This window comes from Typopeltis vanoorti, chromosome 15 (genome assembly GCF_054136105.1).
Source record: "Typopeltis vanoorti isolate ZY-2024b chromosome 15, IOZ_Tvanoo_1.0, whole genome shotgun sequence".
NCBI lineage: Eukaryota > Metazoa > Arthropoda > Arachnida > Uropygi > Thelyphonidae > Typopeltis > Typopeltis vanoorti.
Window position 1 is genome coordinate 104649767 of NC_143563.1, and position 24684 is coordinate 104674450.

General features: G+C 35.7%; 1 protein-coding gene across 1 annotated transcript in view; it reads left to right on the forward strand.

The window, feature by feature from the left end:
- Positions 1-24684, forward strand: part of LOC150099051 (neuron navigator 2-like) — a 636174-nt gene that overhangs the window by 315309 nt on the left and 296181 nt on the right. The window contains exon 17 of the mRNA XM_090405801.1: positions 11986-12084. Within this exon, the coding sequence (XP_090261927.1) occupies positions 11986-12084 (99 nt within the window). The remainder of the gene's footprint in view (positions 1-11985; positions 12085-24684) is intronic.

Below are 24684 nucleotides of genomic sequence, written 5' to 3' on the forward strand. Positions count from 1 at the left end.
CTGTTTAATGAATGAAACAGATGTCTCAAGATAATAATTACCATTTTATTAAGTCATTAGTTATATTTTACTTTGTTTACCAAGTCACTTTCACAGGCACAAGTGGATGAGATATGCACACTTATGTAGACACAACACCAGGAAGGCATAGTTCTTAATTGTACCCTCTGTGGGATTAGTTAGGAAATCATGATGACAATCTCCCAAATTTTTGGTAGGTGAAGAGCAGCAATATTGATTAGTGGTAGGAAAATGTTCTAGAGCTGTGGAGATTCTAAAAACATTCTCCCAGATTTATATCTACATCTGTATAATAAAATGGTTTTTCTCATTGGATATGATAGTCATTGTTAATGTTATGGCCTGCAACTCCAAAGTTTTAATAAACACCATACTGTTGGTAGAGGATGGTGAAAATGCCTTGATCTATGCAAATTATCAACTAATAATAACTTAATAAACATGGTAATTATTATTCCTAGATGTTTGTTTCATCCATTAAACAAACATTGTACTGGTCTGGTTGGCTGTGGTTAGTGTATCCACTCTCTAATAAACAGATTGCAGGTTGAAATCTCCCCCACGGGCATGGATGTTTATGATTTTCTTTAGGTGGGAGATGAATTTCATTGCCCAGTGTGAGATTACTGCCGTGCTTATTGGAGACCTGAAGTGGCTTGAAAAGTTCCATGTTTGAACTCTTGAGCAGAGTTTCAGAATTTGCAAAAAAGTATATAAAAATTAAAAAAAAATGGTTAAAATTAATTAAAAAATTTGGGAAAAAATCCCTTAACCCACTCATAGTATTAATGTATTATAGGCTTACAAACGTTTGAGTGGGAATTGCATAAAAAAAGTGCTAACACAGTTCAACACAATTTTTGCTGACTTTTATATGAGACTTGATTTTTTTACTAATTTGGGTGCGCTGATTTCAAATATCAAACCCATTTTTCTCTATCACGTGGTTTTTCCTCTATGGCATTTTCTTTTTGCTAATTTGTGAGTTTTTGATAGTTTTAAGGAGGCAGTACTATTTAGAGGATCAAAAAAATCGATTTTTTAATATTATTTTCTGAAAGTATGTACTTTTAAAAATCTGTTCCTAACTTTTTATCAAGAAATATGAAAAATTCCCGAAGATATAGCCTATTATTCAAAGGTGCGCAGATCAGAATCGGAGTGCTCACTGCTCTCGCTTGTTAGTAAACGAATAAATGTGTAAGAACCTGCAACGGCACATACTGGCGCTTTGAATGTGAGAGAGGCCAATAATTAGATCCATAACTACTTAACAATATTCATTAAAAATTACAAGAATATTTATAAAAAAATAACAATTTTACTTACACATGAGTTTCAGGGAATAAATTTTTGTTTGTAGCAATTTCTGCTGTGTGTTCTGTTTTGGCAATCCCTTTGAATACTCCAACAGTAGTCGGCCATCATGTGAGAATCCCATCTTCCTTGGTACTGATCTTCCATAGTTTTTAAGTCTTGATGAAATCTTTCGCCTTGTTCATCGCTTACAGCACCTAAATTCTCGGGAAATCTATCAAGATGACTGTATAAGAAATGAAGCTTTATGCTCATGTTGCAACCTAGGAGCTGGAAATTTTCAAGCATTGTTTCCACTAGATCTTTGTATGCGAGACACGCTTGCACGCTTTTTTGTTTCCAAGAAAATTATTCGCAACCATCGTAAATGAAGTTCAGGCCTCTTTCTCAATTTCGTTCATAGAGTTGATGAAATTTGGATCTCTCATTAAAGTTCTAATTTGCGGTCCATCAAATACACCGGCTTTAATTTTTTCATAACTAATTCGTGGAAATTTTTCACATATGTATTGGAAACAGTCACCTTGTAAATCTAAAGCTTTAACATACTGCTTCATAAGACCTAGTTTGATGTGTAGAGGTGGAAAAATGATTTTTTCTCTGTTGATTAAAGGCTGATTTATAACATTCTGTTCTCCAACATTTAAGGATATTCTAAGAGGCCAATGTTTCTGATGTGTTGGTTTCTAGCTTGACTATCCTAGAAGCATAGAAAACACGGAAACTTTGTATATCCTCTTTGAAAGCCAAGTAAAAAGTTCACCATTTTAAGATCCACACAGATGATCCAGTTATGGTCTGTATATTTTAATAACTTCAGAACCTTTTTAATGTCCTCATATGTTTCCTTTAAGTGGACTGAATGGCCAATAGGAATTGAGCCATATACATTCCCATTGTGTAGTAAGACACACTTGAGACTTCTACTTGAACTGTCGATAAATAAATGCCAGTCATTTGGATGATAATGTACAACACTCATTTCATAATAAATTTAGTTTAATCCTTTATCCAAGTGTGAGCAAACAAAGTTTGCACCTGAAAGTATCTTCAGGACTGGGGTAAGGTGGTACAACACCAGGGCAACTCGTTGCAAAGGTGGAGCAAGCATGGTGGGAGCCAGGCCCAAGTTGAGATACCAGGCAGAAGCATTAGCAGGTCATCTCTACCTATAGGAGTTGCCAAATGGTGTGCTCACACTTGGATAAAGGATTAAACTAAATTTATTATACTCGAACCAAGTGAAAAATAAACTTTCAACACTCATTTCAGTTAGTAAACCTGACACATTGTTACAGTAAACAAACCCACACTCGTGTTTAAAATATTGTACAAGATTACTTTCCCTGCTATGATAAAAAGTTATCTTCGTATCTTGCTCCAGTAAGTTTTTTCATTTAATCTTGAAGCTAACAATTCCGATGATTCCTTTGATAGGCCCAAATCTCTTACTAAGTCATTCAATTCTGCTTGAGTAAAACGTTGCAGTCCAGAACTAGAAATTAAATTTTCATTGTCTAAACCAACATCCGGGTCTTGCTCCTCAAGAACATCTGGTATATCCCAATCATGCTCCTTCTCAAGTGAAGGAAGTCCTTTATAAATTGGCACAGCTATTTCATTGGAATGAGCAACTGGCCGAATTGCTGAGTCGAGATTTGGATACACAATTTTTTTCTTATTCTTCTTATTATAACCAGAAGTCTGAACTAAACAAAAATAGCAATCATCTATGTGATTTTTCGGTTCACGCCAAATCATTGGAATGCCAAAAGCTAATTTTTGGCATTTTCCCTTGCTCCACTGTCGTAAATTCTCCACACGTGACTTACACACTTTATTTGGAGCCCATGACTTGTCCTGATCTGCAATTTTTACGTCAAAGTATGCAAAGTACACTTTCTTAACGAAATCAGTGATATTTGTCCTTTGACTGGAACAGTAAAGCTGCCACAAATGTAGCAGAAGGAATCTACACTATTGACACAATTTCGAGTAGTAGACATGATGTATTTTCTTCACTGCCGACTAACATGCAATTAACAAGACAAAAAAAACCAGAGACTTTATATTGAAACGTTATAAGCGCTCGTCATACTTTCACGATCGATTAACGATCGACTGATTTCGATCGTTCTTTGTCCGCTATGACGCATATAGCATTCATTTGTTTTAGGCGGTTGTCATCGCCTACTTTTCATCACCTAAATGTATTAGGTCTGTTATCAGCCTCTCTCACATTCAAAACGCTAGTACGTGCCGTTGCAGGTTCTAACGCATTTATTCGTTTACTAACAAGTGAGAGTGGTGAGCGCTCCGATTCTGATCTGCACACCGCTTTGAATAATAGGCTATGTCTTCAGGAATTTTTCGAATTTCTTGATAAAAAGTTAGAAACAGATTTTTAAAAGTACATACTTTCAGAAAATAATATTAAAAAATCGATTTTTTTGATCCTCTAAATAGTACTGCCTCCTTAAAACTATCAAAAACTTACAAATTAGCAAAAAGAAAATGCCATAGAGGAAAAACCTGACGTGATAGAGAAAAATGGGTTTCATATTTAAAATCAGCGCATCCAAATTAGTAAAAAACAAGTGTCAGATCATAATCAGCAGAAAAAAAATTTTTTTTTGTTGGCCAGTGTAATCAGTGTCTAAGTATCATACCAGGTTAGTGATCCATCTCATCTTATTTTCTTGAAAAAAAAAAAAGAATTAGCATTTTTATTATTATGAATCATGCATCTTTGGAGAGTCCCAAGGTCCATTTGGGGAAGGGCGGGGGGAATTCAGACTATCCATTATTCACACGGTGCTTATCATACCTCTCCTTACTCAACTGTCGGTATATGCTAACAACCACCACTGGCAGCTCCATTCCACTAATACTCTCCAAGCAAAAAAAAATCTATCCTCGCATCTAACCACACTTTTCTCAATTTCCAGGCTGATTTTTTGTTATTTCCTCCTGTCTTGTACTAAAAAATTATTTCTGCATCTATTTGATAAAAGATCTTGAGTAAGATCTATAGTGAATTACATTGTGCTGCAAAAGTTCATTGACATGTAGGGATTATGGTTTATTGTGCTCACATTTGGTCACATAGTTTTCATTGTGATGTATAAACACTAGAGAGGGTCCAAAGATGAGTAACCAAAGTGATATCAGAGCTCTGGAGTGTTGGTTATGAATAGCATTTGAGAGAATCTGTTTTACAGAGGTTGGTGGACAGGAGGAAAAGAGAAGATATAATAGAGACCTTAAAGTTAGTTAAGGGATTCTATCAGATCAATACAGAAGGAGTTATAAAAAGAGTGGAAGTTAAGATGGGAAGAAAGAGAGGCCATCCCTGGAAGTTGTATGAAGATCTGGTGAAGAAGGGTGTGAGGAGTAGATTTTTTACACAAAGAGTTGTTAGTGAGTAGAATGCATTGCCAGAGTTGTGAATGCAGGTAGTGTAAATAACTTCAAGCTCATTAACAAACATGTTGTTGGTTGAGTGAGACTCTCATGATGAGTCTGACTCCATTGGAGGTTACCAAAATAATAATGGAATATTTCATATTCCCTTTTCCTCTGTCTGTCAATCAATTTGGTAACTCACAAATGGTGAGTCTATCCTCATAGGGTTCATTCCAGATGCCATTTTGTTTACTTGTCTCTGAATCTTCACTACTTCTTCAAACCAAAGAAAAATAAGTGACTGAAATTCAGCACATTAGTCCAGATGCAGTTGTGTGAAAACCTTATAAAGAGATATAACTTCTTCTCTATTTATCAGTGTGCTATTTTGACCACTTCATGTATATTCCTTAAACTTCAACTCCTTGTCCATCACCCTCCTGGCGTTATCCATTTTGTGTGCAGTCCCACAAACATAATCTCTTTCAATCCAAAGTGCATAACGTTATGGTTTGCACTGCATTGGTAACTATTACTATTTGTCCACAATGATATTCTGCTCAAATCATCTTGCCTCATTCCTATATCATATTTATTTACTGTGATCTTCCTGAGTTTAACATCATTAGCAAACAACCTGGAAAGAAATTCACCTTTCAAATCATCTCCAATCATCATCACCAAATTATTGGTAGATACCCCTGGGGGAAGATATCTTGAGGATACTGATAGTACTACATGAAAATGCTAAATCATTATCAACTTCCAATCAACAGTTTCCCTCCAAATTAATTTATCAGTCGAGACTCCAATATTATTATTATGTGACACCTCCAGGGAGTCCAAAGACTCATCAAGGAAGAGTGTACCAACAGCATTGAACGATTGATCCCCTTCCAACTACTACTTATATTTTGGTCAAATCATCTTGCCTCATTTTGTCAGAATGCATTGACAAAATATTTTGCCAATGCATTCCTGAATGCTAATAGTGTCAAGTTCTTTTGTGATATCCATGTTTTTAATATATGAGGGGGGGGGGGGCACTGAAAAGTTCTAATAAATACCTAGAACAAAAATGATATTCAAGCAACTTTTTCTTATATAACCTAAAAGAAAAAGAAGAGATGATTACAATTTAATGAAACATGGGGTTTTAAGATATGTTCTTTCTTGTGCATATATCAATTGCTTTAATATCATTTTTGTGTTTATCAGAACTTTTCAGTCAGCCCCCCCCCCATAACACTGCCATTGATCTTTCCCCTAATTTGTCTCAGAACTTTCATATCTATGGCCATCAGTCTTTGATCAAGTGTTTTATTTCTAACCCAACTCTCTCAGATCTATACATTAAAATTGGTTTGAAAGCTGTCTTGTATACATCCAGTTTACTGTTGTAATGAATTTCTCTCTTATTTCAAATAAATTTATTCGACCGACTTCCTATCATACCAGCTTTGCTAATTTTGTCATCTCTTTCCATATTTAATTTGCCATTTTCATTAAAATATTTGCCTAAATAGCTGAAAGATTTTGCTTGTTCTATTGGTTCTCTATTCAGGATGCAGTTGATGTTTTAAGGTTTCTGCCAATTTTCTTTGTCTTTTTGTTGCTGATTTTCATACCAAATATATTACAGAAGTTATTCAATTTAGTGAGAGATCCTGCAAACATGTACTGAATTTAGTTATGAGTATAACCTCGTTTGCATAAAGTAAAGAGCTGAGATGAAACTTCCAATCTTGATATCAAGTTAAATGCCACTTTCCTTCACTGTGCAATTTACATAGATGATGAATAACAGTGGAGATGATATGCATCTTTGTCTTGCACCTGATTTAACATCAAGCCATCTTCCTTTACTTCCTTCATTTCTATCTGCTAAGATTATCTTACCGCTTTTAGTAGTCTACCTGAATCTTATATTCCCTGGTAGATTTTATCTGATACATTAAATTTACCATTTGTTTTTATAAGAAATAAATCTTTATACATGTATAATATAGCATTTGTATTGCATTTCACGATGCATATTCTAGTGTGAAACTACTGAATAAGTCACTGATACTATCAACCAGTAAACATAATCTTAGGAGGCAAGAGATGCATCTAGTGTTGGAGTTATGAAAGGTAGTACTGTTTTATAATTCCTTTTTATGTTGAGAGTTGGGGAAATACAAGGGTTGCCAATTTCAGAGTGAAGAGACAGCTATCCACTGTAAACACAAATGCTTTTGTACAACAGTTCTTTGAAGAGCACTACTGTATTACCATGTTTTTTCCATAGAGTTTTTTCAGAGAGTTTATTCGAATAATCCAGAAAGCTTGGAAGAAGTGAGTGTGAACAGATCTCTACCAGTGTTGATTGAAAAACACTTTACAAAAATCACAAAACACAAAAAAGGTAATGGGCATTTTTGAACATCTGCATCTAATCCATTCTCTGTTCAGTGTTTCATCAGTCAACCTCTGTTTATTATTCCTTTTGGTCTGTAATTCATTACTTTCCTGGGTATTCTGCCATATGGCATCCATTCTAGTATTTTAGGGTGTTGGCTGTTAAGAAGCACCAGACATATTAGATACATCTTATGTGTTACAGAAAACCCACTCACACAGGAAGATATTTAAATAAACAATCACACTACAACCTTTCCTAATAGTATGGTATTCTCAAAACACTTACTCACTGATCCAAGGCTATTTGTTCAAATGACACAGCCCTTGAAACTGACTCAGGGACCTTCAACATCTTTTTAGCCAATGTCTACAGTCCATATAAAATAGATAAAATATTGCATGTGCCCCCCCCCCAATCCTCCCAATACCCAACACGTAGGATCACAGCAAAACCATTCCCATTCGATATGTTAAGGATACATCAGAAAAAATAGCCAAAATTCTCTGCAAATATAATCTCCGTACTACTTTCAAATCTTTCATTCAGCTAGCTACCTTCATAAATTCTCCTAAAGATCAACTGCATCCTCTTGAACATCCTCAAGCATATAAAATACCTTGTGCCTGCAGTTTGGCCTACTTTGGACAGACTGATAGATCAGTTAACATCAGCTTTGAAGAACACATAAATTACATTCACTATCATCTGTATAGCAAGTAAGGATTGGAAGACCATGTTCTATATACTCTTTCACATAGGATGAGATGGAGGGAAAACATCTTTATTACATAGAAGTCACTATAGGTCTGAGACACTATTTTTAGAATCGTCATCATTATGAAGCACTGTCCTAACCTCAAGTATGATTGCATTAATTTACTAAAGATCTAGGCGTTTATCATTTTATAGCCTGATAGCCTGACTTCTCTAAATTAAATTTATGCTTATCCGACCCATAGAGGGTGCCACTTGAGGACATTACTTAGTTTTCAGTTACAATTTAAACTGTTTTTCTCAACTACATAATTTAGTGCTGTGTACCTATCACAGTTATAACTGTGCTTTGATAATACGAGCAAAATATTAGTGAGTTTGATAAATATATATATTTCCCTCCATTGGTATTATTTATACCATAGAACATTATTACAAATCTGAAAACAAACCCCAACTGAACATCACCAGAGTTAAAGATCGGTACTATCAACGTAAGAAGCCTGAATGGCAAAGAAATGGAGCTAGCTGAGGAATTAGATAAGTACCAGATCGACATAATAGAGGTGACTGAAACAAAAAAGACCAAAACTGGTGATATCTTTCTGAGCAATAAATACAAAATGTTATATTCAGGCAATGACAATCAAGGAAAAGAAGGAGTAGCCATAGTATTCAACACAAAATACGAGGCTAATCTACTGGAATGGCAGTCAGTCTCAAGTAGAGTAATGTGGGCAAATATGAGAATGGGGAACTGGACAATGAGACTTATTTGTGCCTATGGTACCACAGAAGGTTCTACTAAGATAGAAGTGGAGGAGTTTTTTGAGGCTTTAGAAAAAGCAACTGACACAATGAAAAATGAAAAGTTGGTCCTTGTTGGGGATCTAAATAGCAGAGCAGGAAATGATTGTCAGACATACAAAAATATTTTGGGAAAATTTGGAGAAAAGAGCAAAGCTAATAGTAATGGCAAATATCTGTTGGATTTCTGCTCAGGACATGGACTGGTTATTACTAACACCATGTTCCAACATAAAAATGTGCACAAATTCACATGGAGAGAAGAGGCTAGGAATAAGAAAAGTCTCATTGACTATGTTATTGTTGATAGTGATGTTTTCTCCCTGGTGCAGAACACCAGAGTGTACAGAGGATTTGAAATTGGAAGTGATCACTATTTAGTCTTGAGCAGGATAAAATTGAATTTAATATTGAAAAGAATAACATGTAAGAAAGTTTTAAAGCGAATAAAAGTTGAGCAGCTCTCAGATGTGAACTGTAGACTAAAATACACAAAGATTATTGAAGAAAGAATGAAAGAGTTTGAGAACTGGAATCAAACCTTGGAGATTCAGTGGCAAACTCTGAAGAAAACATTGATTGATTCTGCCAGAGAGGCATGTGGTGAGGTTGTCTGTAAGGATAAAAAAATCAGAACTCCCTGGTGGACACAGGAAGTTAAAGAGGCAGTGAAGGAAAAGAAGAAAGCATATCAAAAGTTCCTGTCAAATAAGTCAGCTTGTGCTCTTAGAGAATATAGAGACAAATGCAAGAATGCTAAACACTGTGTAAAACTAGCTAAGCAAAAGTCATGGGAGGACTTGGGCAAGAATATAGAAAATAAATATCAAGAAGGTGGCAAAATATTCTGGAGGTTGTTGAAGAAGCTTAAGAATGGAGGAAAGAGTGCTGTAAAAGGAATTAGAGATGATAAAGGTGACATGAAAACAGGAGAAAAAGACATCCTTGAAGTATGGAGTAATTACTTTGAAAAACTGCTAAATGAAACAAGCAGTGATGACAGCACAGTGGTAAAAAAACACTGACCAGTCATGCAGTCAGGAACACATATCCATACTTGAAGTAGAAAAAGCCATCAAAGGCTTGAAATGTGGAAAGGCAGCAGGAGTGGATGATATTCGACCAGAAATGCTGAAGTATGGTGGTATAAGAGTCTTAATGGCTGCACTGCATAGTTCAGAAAGCCTTGACAGAGGGACGAATTCCCGATGATTGGAGTAGAGCTCTCATAGTACCCATATACAAAAAGGGAAATAAAACTGCATGTGAGAATTACAGAGGTATTTCCCTACTGAGTGTGCCTGGCAAGATCTATGCAAGTATACTTGAGAAACGGTTGAGAAGAATTGTGGAAGAAAAGCTTGGTGAAGAACAAGCTGGATTCAGGCCAAATAGAGGCTGTCAGGAGCAGATCTTCACTTTACGACAAATAGTCGAGAAAGCATGGGAATATAACAAAGATCTGTATTTAAGTTTTGTTGATCTGGAAAAGGCATATGACAAGGTGCCAAGAGAGAAGCTATTCAATAAGCTACAGTTATATGGTGTCAATGGGGCATTATATCAAGCAATACTTAGTCTTTATTTGAGTTGTAAGTCAGCAGTTAGAATTGAAGGAAGTACAGGAAGATGGTTTAATGTTAAATCTGGTGTGAGACAAGGATGTACATTATCCCCTCTGTTATTCATTATCTATATGGATCACATTATGAAGGAAAGTGGTATTAAACATGATATCAAAATTGGAGATGTTAATGTCAGCTCTTTGCTTTATGCAGACGATGTTATACTTCTAAATAAATCTGCTACAAGTCTGCAAGATTCTCTGACTAAATTGAATAGCTGTTGTAATAGATATGGTATGAAGGTCAGCAATAAAAAGACAAAGACAATGAAAATAGGCAGAATCATTGAAAATGTCAACTGTGTTGTGAATGGAGAACTTGTGGAACAAGTAAAACATTTCAGCTATTTAGGCACGATTTTTACTGAAGATGGTAAATTAAATAAAGAAATAGACAACAGAGTCAGCAAAGCTGGTATGGTGGGAAGTCAATTGAATAAATTCATATGGAATAAGAGAGAAATTAGTCGGAACACTAAATTAGCTGTATACAAGACAGTGTTCAAACCAGTTTTAACTTATGGATCCGAGAGCTGGGTCAGAAGTAAAACACTTGACCAAAGACTAGAGACCACAGATATGAGAGTCCTGAAAAAGATTAGAGGTGTGAACAGATGGCATCAATGGCAATATCATATTAAAAACGAGGATATTAGGAAAGAACTTGACATTGTCAGCATCCAGGAATGCGTTAGCAGAGCTAATCTCAGGTGGTATGGTCACCTAAACAGAATGGGTAAGGAGAGATTAGCAAAACAAGTGTTCTCTGCCAGGTTGGCAGCAAAATGACCCAGAGGAAGACCAAGATATAGGTGGATTGATACGGTACAAAGTGCTTTAGACGATAGAAATATAAGATCTGATAATGTTGGAGTCTTGACAAGTAACAGACTGATTTGGAGGAAAATTGTAGATAGGAAATTAATAATGATGTAATTTTTTTCATGTAGTACTATCATATCCTGTACACCCCTTGAGGGTACATGGCAGGAATTTGATGATGATGATGAACATTATTATGAATTGAGTTTTTTGCCCATCACCAGGACAGGCTATCATCCTGTTTTTTTTTTGTAGGTGAAGAACTCTCTTGATGAGAAGAGGATCAATGAACACCAAAACCACCTCCTTTATAGAGAATTGAACATGATTTGATATGGTTGCAACACTAAACTTAGGATCTTTTGGAATAGGCATGAATGCTTACTCACAGAGTTATGAGGCCTTATTTCATTATCCTAATTTGAATAGAAATGAAGTTTATCTATTCCAAAAGTAAGGGAGATTATCCTAAGTGGGATAAACCTAGTTTTCACGTGTTAAGCTTCATTTCCTCCAGTGTTACACTTAAACATGTTTCTTTCTATTATGCATATCCATCTCTGGTGTGCATCTACCTCAGATGGGTAGCTGATGATTATATGTTCTTAATTTGCTTAAAAGAGCTTGCAGATAATGTTGCACTAACGATGAATATTATTTTTTTTTCCCTTTCAGAAATATTTGATATTTAAACAATTGACAAATAATATCTTTTTTTGCTGTACTTCCATGTTTCTATACTACTGCATTTTAATGTAATAGTATAGAAACATATTTTACATATTTTAATGTAAAAGAAAAATGTTAATATACTATTACATTTTTTCTTAATTAAAAGCATCAAATAAAGAAATATTTCTTTAACATTTAGGCAGAAGAAAAACAAGTACACGAAATTAGAAAACTGAAAAGAGAATTAGAGCAAGCTAATGAAAAAGTATCCACGCTAACATCACAGTTGACTACAAATGTAAGTATATTTCCTATTCTTCTTTAGGGATTTCCACATTATTTAAAAGAACTCATTCATATTCTTTGATTTAAAATTCTGAAAGCTTTTCATAGAAAGAAAGAAAGGAATTTCAAATTCTAGGTATGTTACAAAACAATGAATATTTCCATACAAGCAGTGTTGTAAATAACTTAATTTCTGTGTTATATACATTTCATATCTTAGTGAAAATGGTGCATTCTACTAAAGTCAAGTTATTTGTCCATCACTTCTGTTGACTTGTGAATTTTGTTACTGGAATGTATACATCCTTCATGTTGTGTGAAAGAAGTGCTGGAAGTTGAGTAGAATTGTAAAATGTAACCATAATGAGAGAAACAGCATACTTACAGACTTTTACAGGACAAAGTGTTAGCTTGAGCAACTGGTGAGTAGTACTGCATAAGAGAGAAAGGAAATGGTACACAGAGAAAGAGAGAGAGGGAGGACGTATGAAAGTGCTACAGAAGGTGAGTTAGGACAGTATATGATTACACCATGATAAGGGATGTGCTGGTGAGAGCATGAAAAAATTATGTTTTCCTGGCTTGAAGGTTAGAGACATTAGTGATGCTATTAGAATTGAAATGAAAGAGTGGATAGTTTTGGCAGGTACAAATGATTTGAAATGTGAAACTATGATGGAAGAGTTACTGGAAAGAGTCAAAGAATAAAGATGGTAAGTCTGTTACTATGGTATATCAGGAAAGTGAGTTAAATGAGAAAGGGTGTGATGGCAAATAAGTAGGTTTTGAACAAATAGGTTATGCAGACGGAATGGTTGTGCAATTTGTGGATGTGTGTTGAGTGAAAATGACTGACAAAAGGATATATATCATTTTGTCCATCCTTTCACCTGTTCATGCAATCTATATATATCAATAACTGCAGCATATGGGGATGGATATAGGGTTGGTGAGATAGATAGGAGGGTGGTTGATGGAGAGATATCAGAGAGTAATTTATTCAGGAGTAGAGTCCAAAAGACGGCCTGTGACTAGTGGTGTGCCGCAGAGTTCTGTTCTTGGACCACTACTATTTAATTTGTTCATTAATGATATAGAAAAGGATCTGAGAGGAACTGTTCATTTGTTTGCTGATGATGCAAAGTTGGGTAGAGCAATAGTGAATGCACATGATGTCAAAATTTTGCAGGATGATTTGGATAGATTGGAGGATTGGGCTAAGGAGAATGGATGTCAATTTAATGTGGCAAAATGTAAGGCTATGCATTTTGGGGTGAAAAGATTAGCAGCAGTATACCACACTGGTGGAAATGTACTCTAGGAGATTGATGAGGCCAGGGATTTGGGGGTGTTGGTGGATAGGGAGTTGAAGTTTAAGAGGCACATTGCAAAAGTGGCTACATCAGCTCATCAAATCACTTGGTTACTGAAGAATACTTTGATGAGCAGAGACAAGCAAGTTATTGTTCCTCTGTATTGAGCCTTGATAAGACCCCATCTTACTGTGCCCAGATTTGGGTGCCAGGGTTTCTTGATGGGGAGGAGGTGGAGAGAATCCAGAGACAAGTGACCAAGATTTTTATTTCGTATCCAAACATGAGTGGTACAGTAGTAAGTAAGTGGTACAACATTATTTACAACAAATTAGGATACATTACAATGAGATCAGCTTAGATTTGGTAGGTGAATTATACAGGGAAATAATAATTAAATATGAAAAAAAGGAAACTATACATAACTTATATACAATAAATATGGTCAGATGTTCCTCTAGTATCTTGCACAATCAACTGCTCTTTCTGTGAAGGATATAAGGTCCTCTTTTGTGCAAGGTGATGGAAGAAAGGGGCAAGAAAGAGGGCGTTCCGTGGACTGGGTTGTCCCACACTCACAGTTGTCTGGGCCAGTGAGGTAGCCCCATTTGATGAGGTTTTGTTTGCAGCGTTCTGTTGTTCGAAGTCTGAGGTATATTACAAGTATTCCAGTCCAAGTGGGCACCACATGGAAGATGTTCGGCTGTTGGAATACCAGTATTATTTTCAGGATATAGTGCAAGCCATTGGAGGTTTTTAGGTGGTTCAGCAGTTGCCAGGAAGCTATGTCAGGATATTAGTCTTTGGGGCACTGCAGGCTGGCTGAATAGTGGGTGGCGTTCATCATTCATTTGTTTGCTTTTTTCATCAGCTGAGAATGCAGATCTTCGAATTGAAGTGACCAAGATGATAGCAGGTCTATGGAATGAACCTTATGAGAACAGGTTGAAGATTTGTGGGCGGCAGAAATTGGTTGATAGGCAGAAAAGGGGTGATATGATTGAGACATTCAAATTACTGAAGGGTTTCTATAAGATTAATTCAGAGGATATTTTTGAGAACAAGACTGGTGGTGGGAGGACTAGGGGCCATCCATGGAAACTGGGCAAGAGTGTGGTTAGCAGGGGTGTTAGAGCTAGGTTTTTTACTTGGAGAGTGGTAAATGAGTGGAATAAGCTTCCAGAGTCTGTTGTGGGTGCCATGACTGTGAATGAGTTCAAGGTAAAGTATGATAGATACTGTGTGAATGTTGAATAGTTGTTCTTGACATGATGTTAGGACCTCCCTCGATGAGCCTAAGGACTCCTTGGAGTCCCGTAATAATAATATATGAATCCGTATAGATTGCACTTCTATGGATTTAGGGTGAACGTGAGAAGGTGTATGGTTGAGAGAATGAAATGACAAAATAGGGAAATTAAGGCTATTGGCTGATGCAGGTGAATGTATGTATAGATATCCCTGATGAATCATTGTCAGAATGGGGATGATCAGAAAATTATGAATATAGTTTTTCAGGTCTCAAATCTGAAGGAGACAGATATTAAAATATGCAAGAGATGAGAAGTGTTGTTTAAGCTTGTGGTTAACAGATAATAAATGAAAATTTTATCAATTGCCATATTTCTACTTTTACTGAATAATGTGCATCATCTTATTAAAAAAAAAATCTTTAATTTTTATAGTGCACTTGTTTTAAAAAACTAAGCATGATGATGAAATTGAAATGTCCATCTTAACAATCCAAACTATGCCTTACATGATTCTTATGGTTAAAAGAAAGAAAGAAAAAGTCAGTACATTTGCATTCCAGATCCGTAATTTCATGTCAGATTACTAAACTTAAAATCGTCTGTGTGGTCTGCTTGGACACTTTCAGTGTTCCTAATTCAAGCTAGCTTCCTTTCTCTAATTTCAGATTAGAATGGAAGCTTGTGCAGAAGTATTTGCTGAAATTAGAGTAGATGTCAGGTTTGTTTTGGGTAATTACAACTGTAATAGTAACTTACAGTAAAGTCCTGATTATACAGGAGCTGAATAACCAGGTCTTGCAATTCAAAAGTTATGAATTTTAATTTCCATTCTATAGTAGGTAGTTACCTTCATTTTGTTACAGTATAAGATATTGTTTTTAATAATTTTAGTACATTGTTACAATGCAATTCCACTAGAGCTGACTGACTCTTGTCAGTCAGATCTAGTGATAACTCTTATGTTATTTTCTTTGCATAATGTACAGAGCATCAGCAACTGGCTGTTGGAGAGATTTCTTTCAGTCAGAGATAATTGTGCAATAGTAGAAGGTAAGTAGCAGATGCCATATTTTTAGGCATTGCCCAGAAAGTGTTCCTGGTGAGATTTTTACAAGGTAGTTCACCATTGCTGTCCCAAACCCTTCCAATTTTATCTGGGCTTGGGACCAGCATATGGCTGGAATGTATTCATGACTGTAATCCATGTGTGTTCACTGGACAAGTTTTCCTGTTCTGGGGGATGACCCCCCCCCCCCCCGACCTCTGTATGAGACTGGCTAACTCACCTTTCATTGAAAGAGACCAGATAAAGGTTCCTCACATCACTGATGAGAATTGGACCCAAGTCTTTCCAACCAAAGGGCTTCGTCTATACTGACTGAGCTATGGCGGCTCTAAGTCATGCTTATTTGAACATTACCGAAATTGCAATACTTGACTACTTACCTTTCCACCACAAAGAAAAAACACAAACCAAAACATACAATAATGATAAAATTAGAAAGTAACAGAATGACACTCACATTAGGAAAAAAAGATTTAATATTTGTAAGATTTTCATCTAAGTTTTCTAGCCATTGTCAATACATTTGAAAATAGAAAAACAAAATAAGAATAACACTTAAATTGCAAGCCCATGTTAGTATATGATATCAACTACAACAGGATAACTCTATCCACAAAGACTACATTTAAATTTAAATAAATTTAAATACACTTGGTCATTGATTTACGACTGACTTCCGTTCTGGCTGACAAGTCGTAAATTGATCTGGTCGTATGTTGGCCATATATTTATTAACAGTATTCTTTAACCTTTCTAATCTTTTTATCATCTTTATAATTTATTTTTATAATCTTTTAAATTTATAATTATGTATATTGTACATAATGTGAAAAATAATACTGTACATACTGTACTGTAAACACAAAAATACAATCTAAAATTAATGCACAAATTAATACAAATGAAATTTACAAAATCAATTTTTAATCTTTGCTTGTGCTGGGTTGTGGATCGTCAGGGTCATGGTCTTGGGTTGAGGTAGGAGATGTTCTCTTGATGAGGAACATGCTGAGCTTTGTTTGAATAGTTTGTTTCTTTTTTTCATCATATATCTCACGATAACAACGCACAGCATCTTGAATGATATGTTCAACCTTTGTGAATCGTTCGACATTAGGGTCCATTGCTTCGAAACTGGCGAGAGCTTTATTCAGTTGCTAAAAAGAATCTGATAAATTCTTTACAGTGAATTTCTTTTCTGGCTCCTCTTCTTCTTTCTCTTCTTCCTCTCTCGCTTTTTCTTCTGACACTCTCTGTGCTTCCAATTCAATCAATTCTTCATTCGAAAGTTCTTTTATTTCACAATATAACAACTCCTCTATGTCTTCTACTATTTCACATTCTAATTTAAGATTTTTTGCAAGTTTAACTTAATCACTTCCAGTTCCTCTCCTTTTTCAAATCCTTCAAATGTATTTGCATAACATTTTAGACACTTTTTCCAAATTCCTGACATACAATTCTTTGTTACACATTCCCATGCAGTAGAAATATTCTTGATACACTGAAGAATGTTGTACTGCTTCCAAAAGTCTCGCAAAGATAAATCAGTATCAGAATTTATTGCTTCGATGGCTTGTGTGAATGTCGTTCTGAGGTAGTGAGCCTTAAATGCTGAAATAGCACCCTGATCCATGGGTTGAATGAGAGCAGTTGTGTTAGGTGGCATAAAAACCACTCTAACATCATGTTGAAGGTCGTCCAGATGAGGAGGGTGGCCAGGGGCATTGTCCATAATCAATAAAATCTTGAAAGGGATACCCCCCTCTCTCTCTCTCTCTCTGCACAATATTCACGAGCCTCGGGAATAAAGCAGTTCATAAACCAGTCTTCAAACAGTGCTTGAGTCATCCAAGCTTTAGGGTTTGAATGGTAGTAAACAGGCAGTGTGTGTTTGTTAATGTGCTTAAATGCACGAGGGTTTTCTGAACAATAAATGAGAAAAGGCTTCAGCTTAAAACTTGCGGCATTCCCACCTAGCAACAAAGTCAACCGATGCTTAAAAGCTTTGAATCGTGGCATCCTTTTTGCTTCTTGGTGTATGTACATATGATTAGGCATGCATTTCCATTGCAAGCCGGTTTCATCTACGTTAAATATTTGTTCCGGTAGATAACCTTCTTCTTTGATTAAAGAGTCGAAACTATCAACGAATTTTTGGGCTTCATCTACATCTGCACTTCCTGCTTTTCCTGTGACACATACATTATGCAAAGCAAATCTTTTTTTAAAACGTTTAAACCATCCAGTACTAGCCTGAAAATCTTCTGCATAATCGTCTCCGGTGCGTGATTTTAAACTCTGAAACAGACTTTGTATTAAATCTTCCATCCACATAAACAACAATTTCTCCATTTCATGGATGGGTCCCTGTCATTGTTTGGTTAAAATTGTAGACTTCATAGGTCTCTTCATGTTCTTCCAGACAAATCTGAGCTGAATGACCTGTCAACCCATAATAATGAAGGTCACATAAACAAGGGACCCTGTAAACTCCAGGATAAGAGAGAGGAGGATATTTGTCTTTTCGAGAGGACAGGAAGAAATTCAGTTCACGAACTGGACAGAAAGAAACTTCGATCAATGTGGTATCTTGCAGGTTTTGCTGATAGTCCTTTAACATGTGGAATTAAAATTCTAGAAACTTCTTGAGGAGGATTAGGATGAAGGCCATAATTATTTTATTGATTATTTTTATATTATAACCATTAGAGACGAAAATGATTCTGATAAAGAACAGTTCATTATTTAAAAGAGAATCAGTAGAATATATCTTACATGCATGGTTTGAAGCAGAATGAATATGTTTACCAGTATGAGTTAGTTTTCTGCATACTGAGAACTGTAGACTGCCATTAGTTTGATGGAGAATGAAAATGTCTAGAAAAGGGAGATAATTAATGACTTTTACTTCAAGTGTAAATTTAATTTTACAGAATTTTTTATAAATAAATTTACCAAATTAATTTTCTCAAGAAATTCACTCCAGACAAGGTCAAAAATGACCTTTTTTGGCATTAAATTTTCCCAATTTTGGGAAGTCATACTAAATAACACTCCTCATTCCCATGTTTCATAAAATTGTAATCATGCACATTTATTTCTTTGAATTTTAACAGTTGTAGAGTGTTGGAATTCAAATTCTAGATAACAGTTATCCTCTGCAGTTGATAGCATATATTATTTATTGTTCTTATTGTGTTTATTTTTTTCAGTTGTATTGACAATTACTAGGTAACTTAGCTGACAATTCTACAAATATTAAATAATATTTTCCTAATGTGTCATTCTGCTACTTTATAATTTTATCGTTCATATCATGTACTTATGTCTTGATATTTTAATCTAAAAACATATCAGCAAAAACAAAAATCCACCACTGAGATATCCTTACATGTATTACAATCTTGAACATAACTAAATCACTTAAGGAATTGACAACGTAGATAAGAATATAAATTAAATTATGCTTTAATAAATATTTCCAATATTTCGGCAGCATCACGTTGTCATCTTCAAAAGGAACTTACAAAAAAGGCACGTGCACGTAGGCACTACAACACAGTAACTGAGAATGAAGTGATGAAGCTATTGTTCTCCTAAAAGTCCTGATGGTGCCCCCTAGCAGGCTAAGTAGGTGTTCTTGCCATTTGGGCTGAAGCTCTGTGATGTAAACCTTCCAAATTTGGGGCAGTCTCATACAACCAAATTTGTTGAGGTTTGGAGAGTTTCTTAGGGCTGAGACTGATTCTACGAATAGTCTTTCGAATTTGTATTTGCTATGGTGTATTACTATAGATTTCTTCCACCGTATTCTGTGGCGTGAATCCAGAGCATGGTCTGCAAGACCAGAGTGGGTGTACTTGTGAAAACGGATGTAGTCCTTGTGTTCCGAAATTCTGTAGTACTTAACCAAAAGGACTACACAGGTAAGCTTAATGCTCTTTTATTAGATTGGGCTACATACCTCCCTATCAAATAGAATCCCGCCAACTCACAAATCAGAAAATTTCACATGCTCCTTAAGAAAGTCACTTCTTGGCCTGTAGAAGTTACCAACAGATTAAAGCTGTTTAATTCTATCCCCTCCCCCTCCCCGTATTTATGGACTCCCAAAAATACATAAAGAAAATGTGCCATTACGTCCCATAGTGGATGGCATTGATTTCCCCACATACAAATTAGCTAAACATTTGGTCAAAGCGCTCACACACTATACTGGCAACACACCATCACACATAAAAAAAAAACTCAGCCCACTTCAAAGCCAGCATAGAAAACCTTACACTCTGACATACTGACATAATGGTCAGCTTTGACGTCTCCTCCTTATTCACAAATGTCCCACTCAAGGTAACTTTAGAGCTAATCCAAGCTAAATTTTCTCCCGATATCTCAGTCCTATTTCAGTTCACAATGAACTCGGGCTATTTTGTTTGGCAGGGAAAATTCTACAAACAAATAGAGGGGAACAAATAAGAGAGTGGTGAACCACTCTACCACCCTTGGCCAATTTCTTTATGGAGACCTTTGAAGAAAAAGCCTTAGCCTCTGCTCCACAAAAACCAACCATATGGCTTCGCTACGTTGATGATGTGTTCGCTATTTGCCCCCCCCCTCCTTCTTAACACACTTAAACAACCAACACCCAAGAATCAAGTTCACCCTGAAAAAAGAGGAAAACAACAGCCTCCCTTTCCTAGACACACTAGTCACCCACCAGCCTGATGGAACCTTGGTTTTCTCAGTTTATAGAAAACCCACCCATACAGGCAGGTACATTCACCAACAATCCCACCTCCCGCCCCTCACAACAATATGGAGTGGTGAAAACACTATACAACAGGGCTAAACTAATCTAACGACAAGGCCCTAAACATTGAACTGAATCACATCTTCAACACTTTCTCAGCCAATAGCTACCCCCCCCCCCCAAAAAAAAAAATCCAAAAAATATTGAAACCTACAAACCACAACCCCCTCCCCCCTCCACAACAAGGATTACTCTAAATCCATCACCATTCCTTACATCCAAGAAAAAATTACCAAAATCTTAAAAAAAAAATGACTTGACCTCCTGTTACAGACCATACAGAAAATTGGCATCCCTTATCTGCTCCACTAAAGACCAACCACTTCCCCTAGACCTACCTGGTGTATACCAGGTCCCTTGCAGCTGTAAACTGTCTTACTTTGGCCAAACAGGCAGGACAGCGAATATCAGAATTTCGGAACACAAGGAATACATCTGTTTTCACAAGTACAGCCACTCTAGTCTTGCAGACCATGCTCTGGATACATGCCACAGAATACGGTGGAAGAAAAATACACCGTAGCAAATACAAATTCGAAAGACTATTCGTAGAATCAGCCTCAGCCCTAAGAAACTCTTCAAACCTCAACAAATTTGGTTGTATGAGACTGCCCCAAATTTGGGAGGCTTGCATCAGCAGACCTTCAGCCCAATGACCAAGAACACCTACTTAGCCTGCTAGGGGGCACCATCAGGACTTTTAGGAGAACAATAGCTTCATCACTTCATTCTCAGTTACTGTGTTGTGCCTTTTTTGTAAGTTCCTTTCGAAGATGGCAATGTGACGTTGCTGAAATATCAGAAATATTTATTAAAGTGTAATTTAATTAATATTCTTATCTACGTTGTCAATTCCTTAAGTGATTTAGTAATGCATAACCAACGTATAAGCCTGTCTATGAATCTTAAACATACTCCTGAAATTGAGAAGATGACCATTATCAACTTCCAAAAAAAAACAAACCCAAATTACATTGCTCTGAATCTCTAGCAATAAGAACAATCCAATGTGCCATAAACACAAAAAAAAAGATGTTAATTGAAAATTTGATGGAAAGACTAAAACTAGCCAAACTTCACAGTACTCTTGAACCAACAAACACCTCTTAATACATCATTTTTTGATAAAAACCACATGTCAAGCTCAGTTTTCTGCTATTTACATCTGATGACATTTTAGATGAAACAGCCAGCACCCATCATCATGTTGTTGGCTTTCTATGCATATCACAGATTTTTTTGTTCCCTTTTTTTTCTTCCTTTATTTTCAGTTCTTTTAAATTCATAGTTTGTGTAATTCATTTTTTTTGTTATTGATCTTATTTGTTTTTTGGCTATTTGATACATATTTGTATGTCAGCACTTCTAATTATATACCATCTCAGCTCTAATCAAGTTATTTATCATTTTTACTCAATATGTACACAGATTTAATTATCTGTGTGCATATTTATTTCATTAATTATGTCTTTTAGGCTATCTGTGATAAAGGGACTATTCCATTGCCAAAATAGTTTTGCTTTTAAATTTAATTTAAATGTTAATATTTAGTAATATTTTCTATGCAATAAATTAGAATTGCAAATCATTCAACACATTTTCTTTGATTACTCTAATTTTTGATTTGAATTTAATTCCTCTAAATCGTAAAATAAATCTCATTTATTACATTCACTTATCTTAGTTTCATAAGTCAAACAAGATAATTGCAAGACAAAAAAATTAATATTAAAGAAATACAAATTATTTACATAAAATTTGTTTATAAAGATTTCCTAAGAGTTTCTCTCGTGCGTGTGCGCTACAAAGAGGGGAGGGGGGAAAGAGAGAGAGAGAGAGAAAGAACACACACACACACATACGTGTCTTAACCATTGCAAGACAAATTCATTCATTGCCTAATTTGTGTTGTCTCAACATCGTGGATTAGGACACATTCACACCTAGTTCTTTCCATCTCTTGTGAAAATACCTTACCCTTTGGAAGCTATTTTTCTTCATGATATTTTTCAATCTCCTCTCATCTCTTGATGTAGTTATTACCTTTTGACTGCTATGGTAACGATTTTTGAAAATTCTGGTTATGAGAATACTGTCTCAGCACTCTACTCACACTTGCTTGAGAACATTTCAATTCCTTAGCTATGAACTGTTGAGTTTGGCCTTCTGTGTGTAGACACCATACGAAACTTCTTAGCTTCTGATATGTCACTCGTTCCACACATGTTTAGCAAATTATTAACTGAAATCCAAGCCCAAACGATTCCTCACATAAGAGTCAGTCCAGCAGCTCCTGAAATACATGCTATTTCTATATCTCAAAACCAAATGGAAAAATTTGGAATATTTTAATATTTTGAACCATGTTAAAAATTATTCTAATTTTGTGAATGTTTTTAAATAACAATTTTTTTATAATTTATATTACATTTTTATGTGTTTACATGGTTATCTCATCTCATCTTCTTTATACCCTCTTTTACCTTGCGGTGTCGAGGGTCCATTGATCATCGGACCTCAATCCGTTTACAGGATAAGGTGGTCAGCCCTATGCCATGGTATATCCTATGGGCTGTAGTGTTAAGTTCTCAAGGCCAGTTTGCCTGCTTTGTGGGAGGAAAAAACCCTGCTGTCCATGCCCAAGACTGGCTAACTTGGCTATGGCTGAGGAAGATCCTTCAGCTCCTTACGTCACTGACGGGAATCGAGCCTAGGACACTCCTTCCCCAGGCATATGGTTGCGAAGCGCATAGCCACTAGGCTAACCGTGTGGACTACATGGTTATATAATCTACAAAGTAACACAGATTTAGATTATGCTAATTCATATTTGTTATTTTTTCTATGCAATAAATTAGAATTCCAAATCATTCAACATATTTTTGTTGATTATTCTAATATTTTGATTTGGAGATAAGACAAGAAATTACCCTTTATTCAAGCATAAGCAAATAGTCTTTGTGTGAAGTATCTTCACAACTAGGTTAATTATAGAGACTGTTAACCACAATTGATTGCTTCAGAATCTCATAATGCATAGCATGCTTGCTGCCAGACATGTATATTATGAAAAACGACACTAAAAGTACTACATGAAAAACTTGCATCATTACTAACTTCCTATCTACAATTTTCCTTCAAATCAATGTGTTACCTGTCAAAATTCCAACATTATCAGATCTTATATTTCTGTCATCTAAGGCACTTTATACTGTATCAATCCACCTACATCTTGGTCTTCCTCTAGGTCTTTTTCCTGCCAACCTGGCAGAGAACACTTAATTTGCTAATATTTCTTTCCCATTCTGTTTAAGTGACCCATACCCCTGAGAATAGCTTTGCTAACACATTCCTAGATGTTAACAATATCAAGTTCTTTCTTAATATCCTAGTTTTTAATATGATACTGCCACTGATGCGATCTGTTCATGCTCCTAATCTTTCTAAGGACTCTCATATCTGTGGTCTCTAGTCTTTGGTCAAGTGTTTTATTTCTAACCCAGCTCTCAGATCCATAAGTTAAAATTGAACACTATCTTGTATACAACTAATTTAGTGTTTTGACTAATTTCTCTCTTATTCCATATTCCATATAAATTTATTCAGTTTATTCAGTTACTAATTCTATCGTCTATTTCCATGTTTACGAGGGTGGTCTGAAAAGTTCTCTGCCTCGACCATAGATGGCAACACTGTTAGCAAGAGATTTTTTTTCAAAGTCGGTACATCTGTTATAAGCATCCATGTGAAATTGCAGGTCATTTTATCTGAAGCAAAAGTGTTTTCTGTATCCCTTGAAATGGATAAAATTGAGTATCTTGCAGTTATAAAATTCTTTGTAAAAGAAGGTTTAGTGCCAAAAAAAATTCATTTGAAGGTTCACAAAAGTTTATGGGCACTCTTCTCCTTCATTTTTGACAATTAAGAAATGAGCTGCTGAGTTTAAATGTGGCCGTACCAGCCTTGAAGATGATCCATGTGAAGGATGTCCAAAAAGTGTAACAACACCAGAAATCATTGATCAAATGCACGATATGGTATTGAATGACCGGCTAGTCAGAGTGCTTGAAATTGCTGAGACTATAGGCATTTCTAAAGAACATGTAGGATATATTTTGCATGAAGAATTTCATATGAAAAGCTTTATGCAAGGTGGGTGCCACGCTTG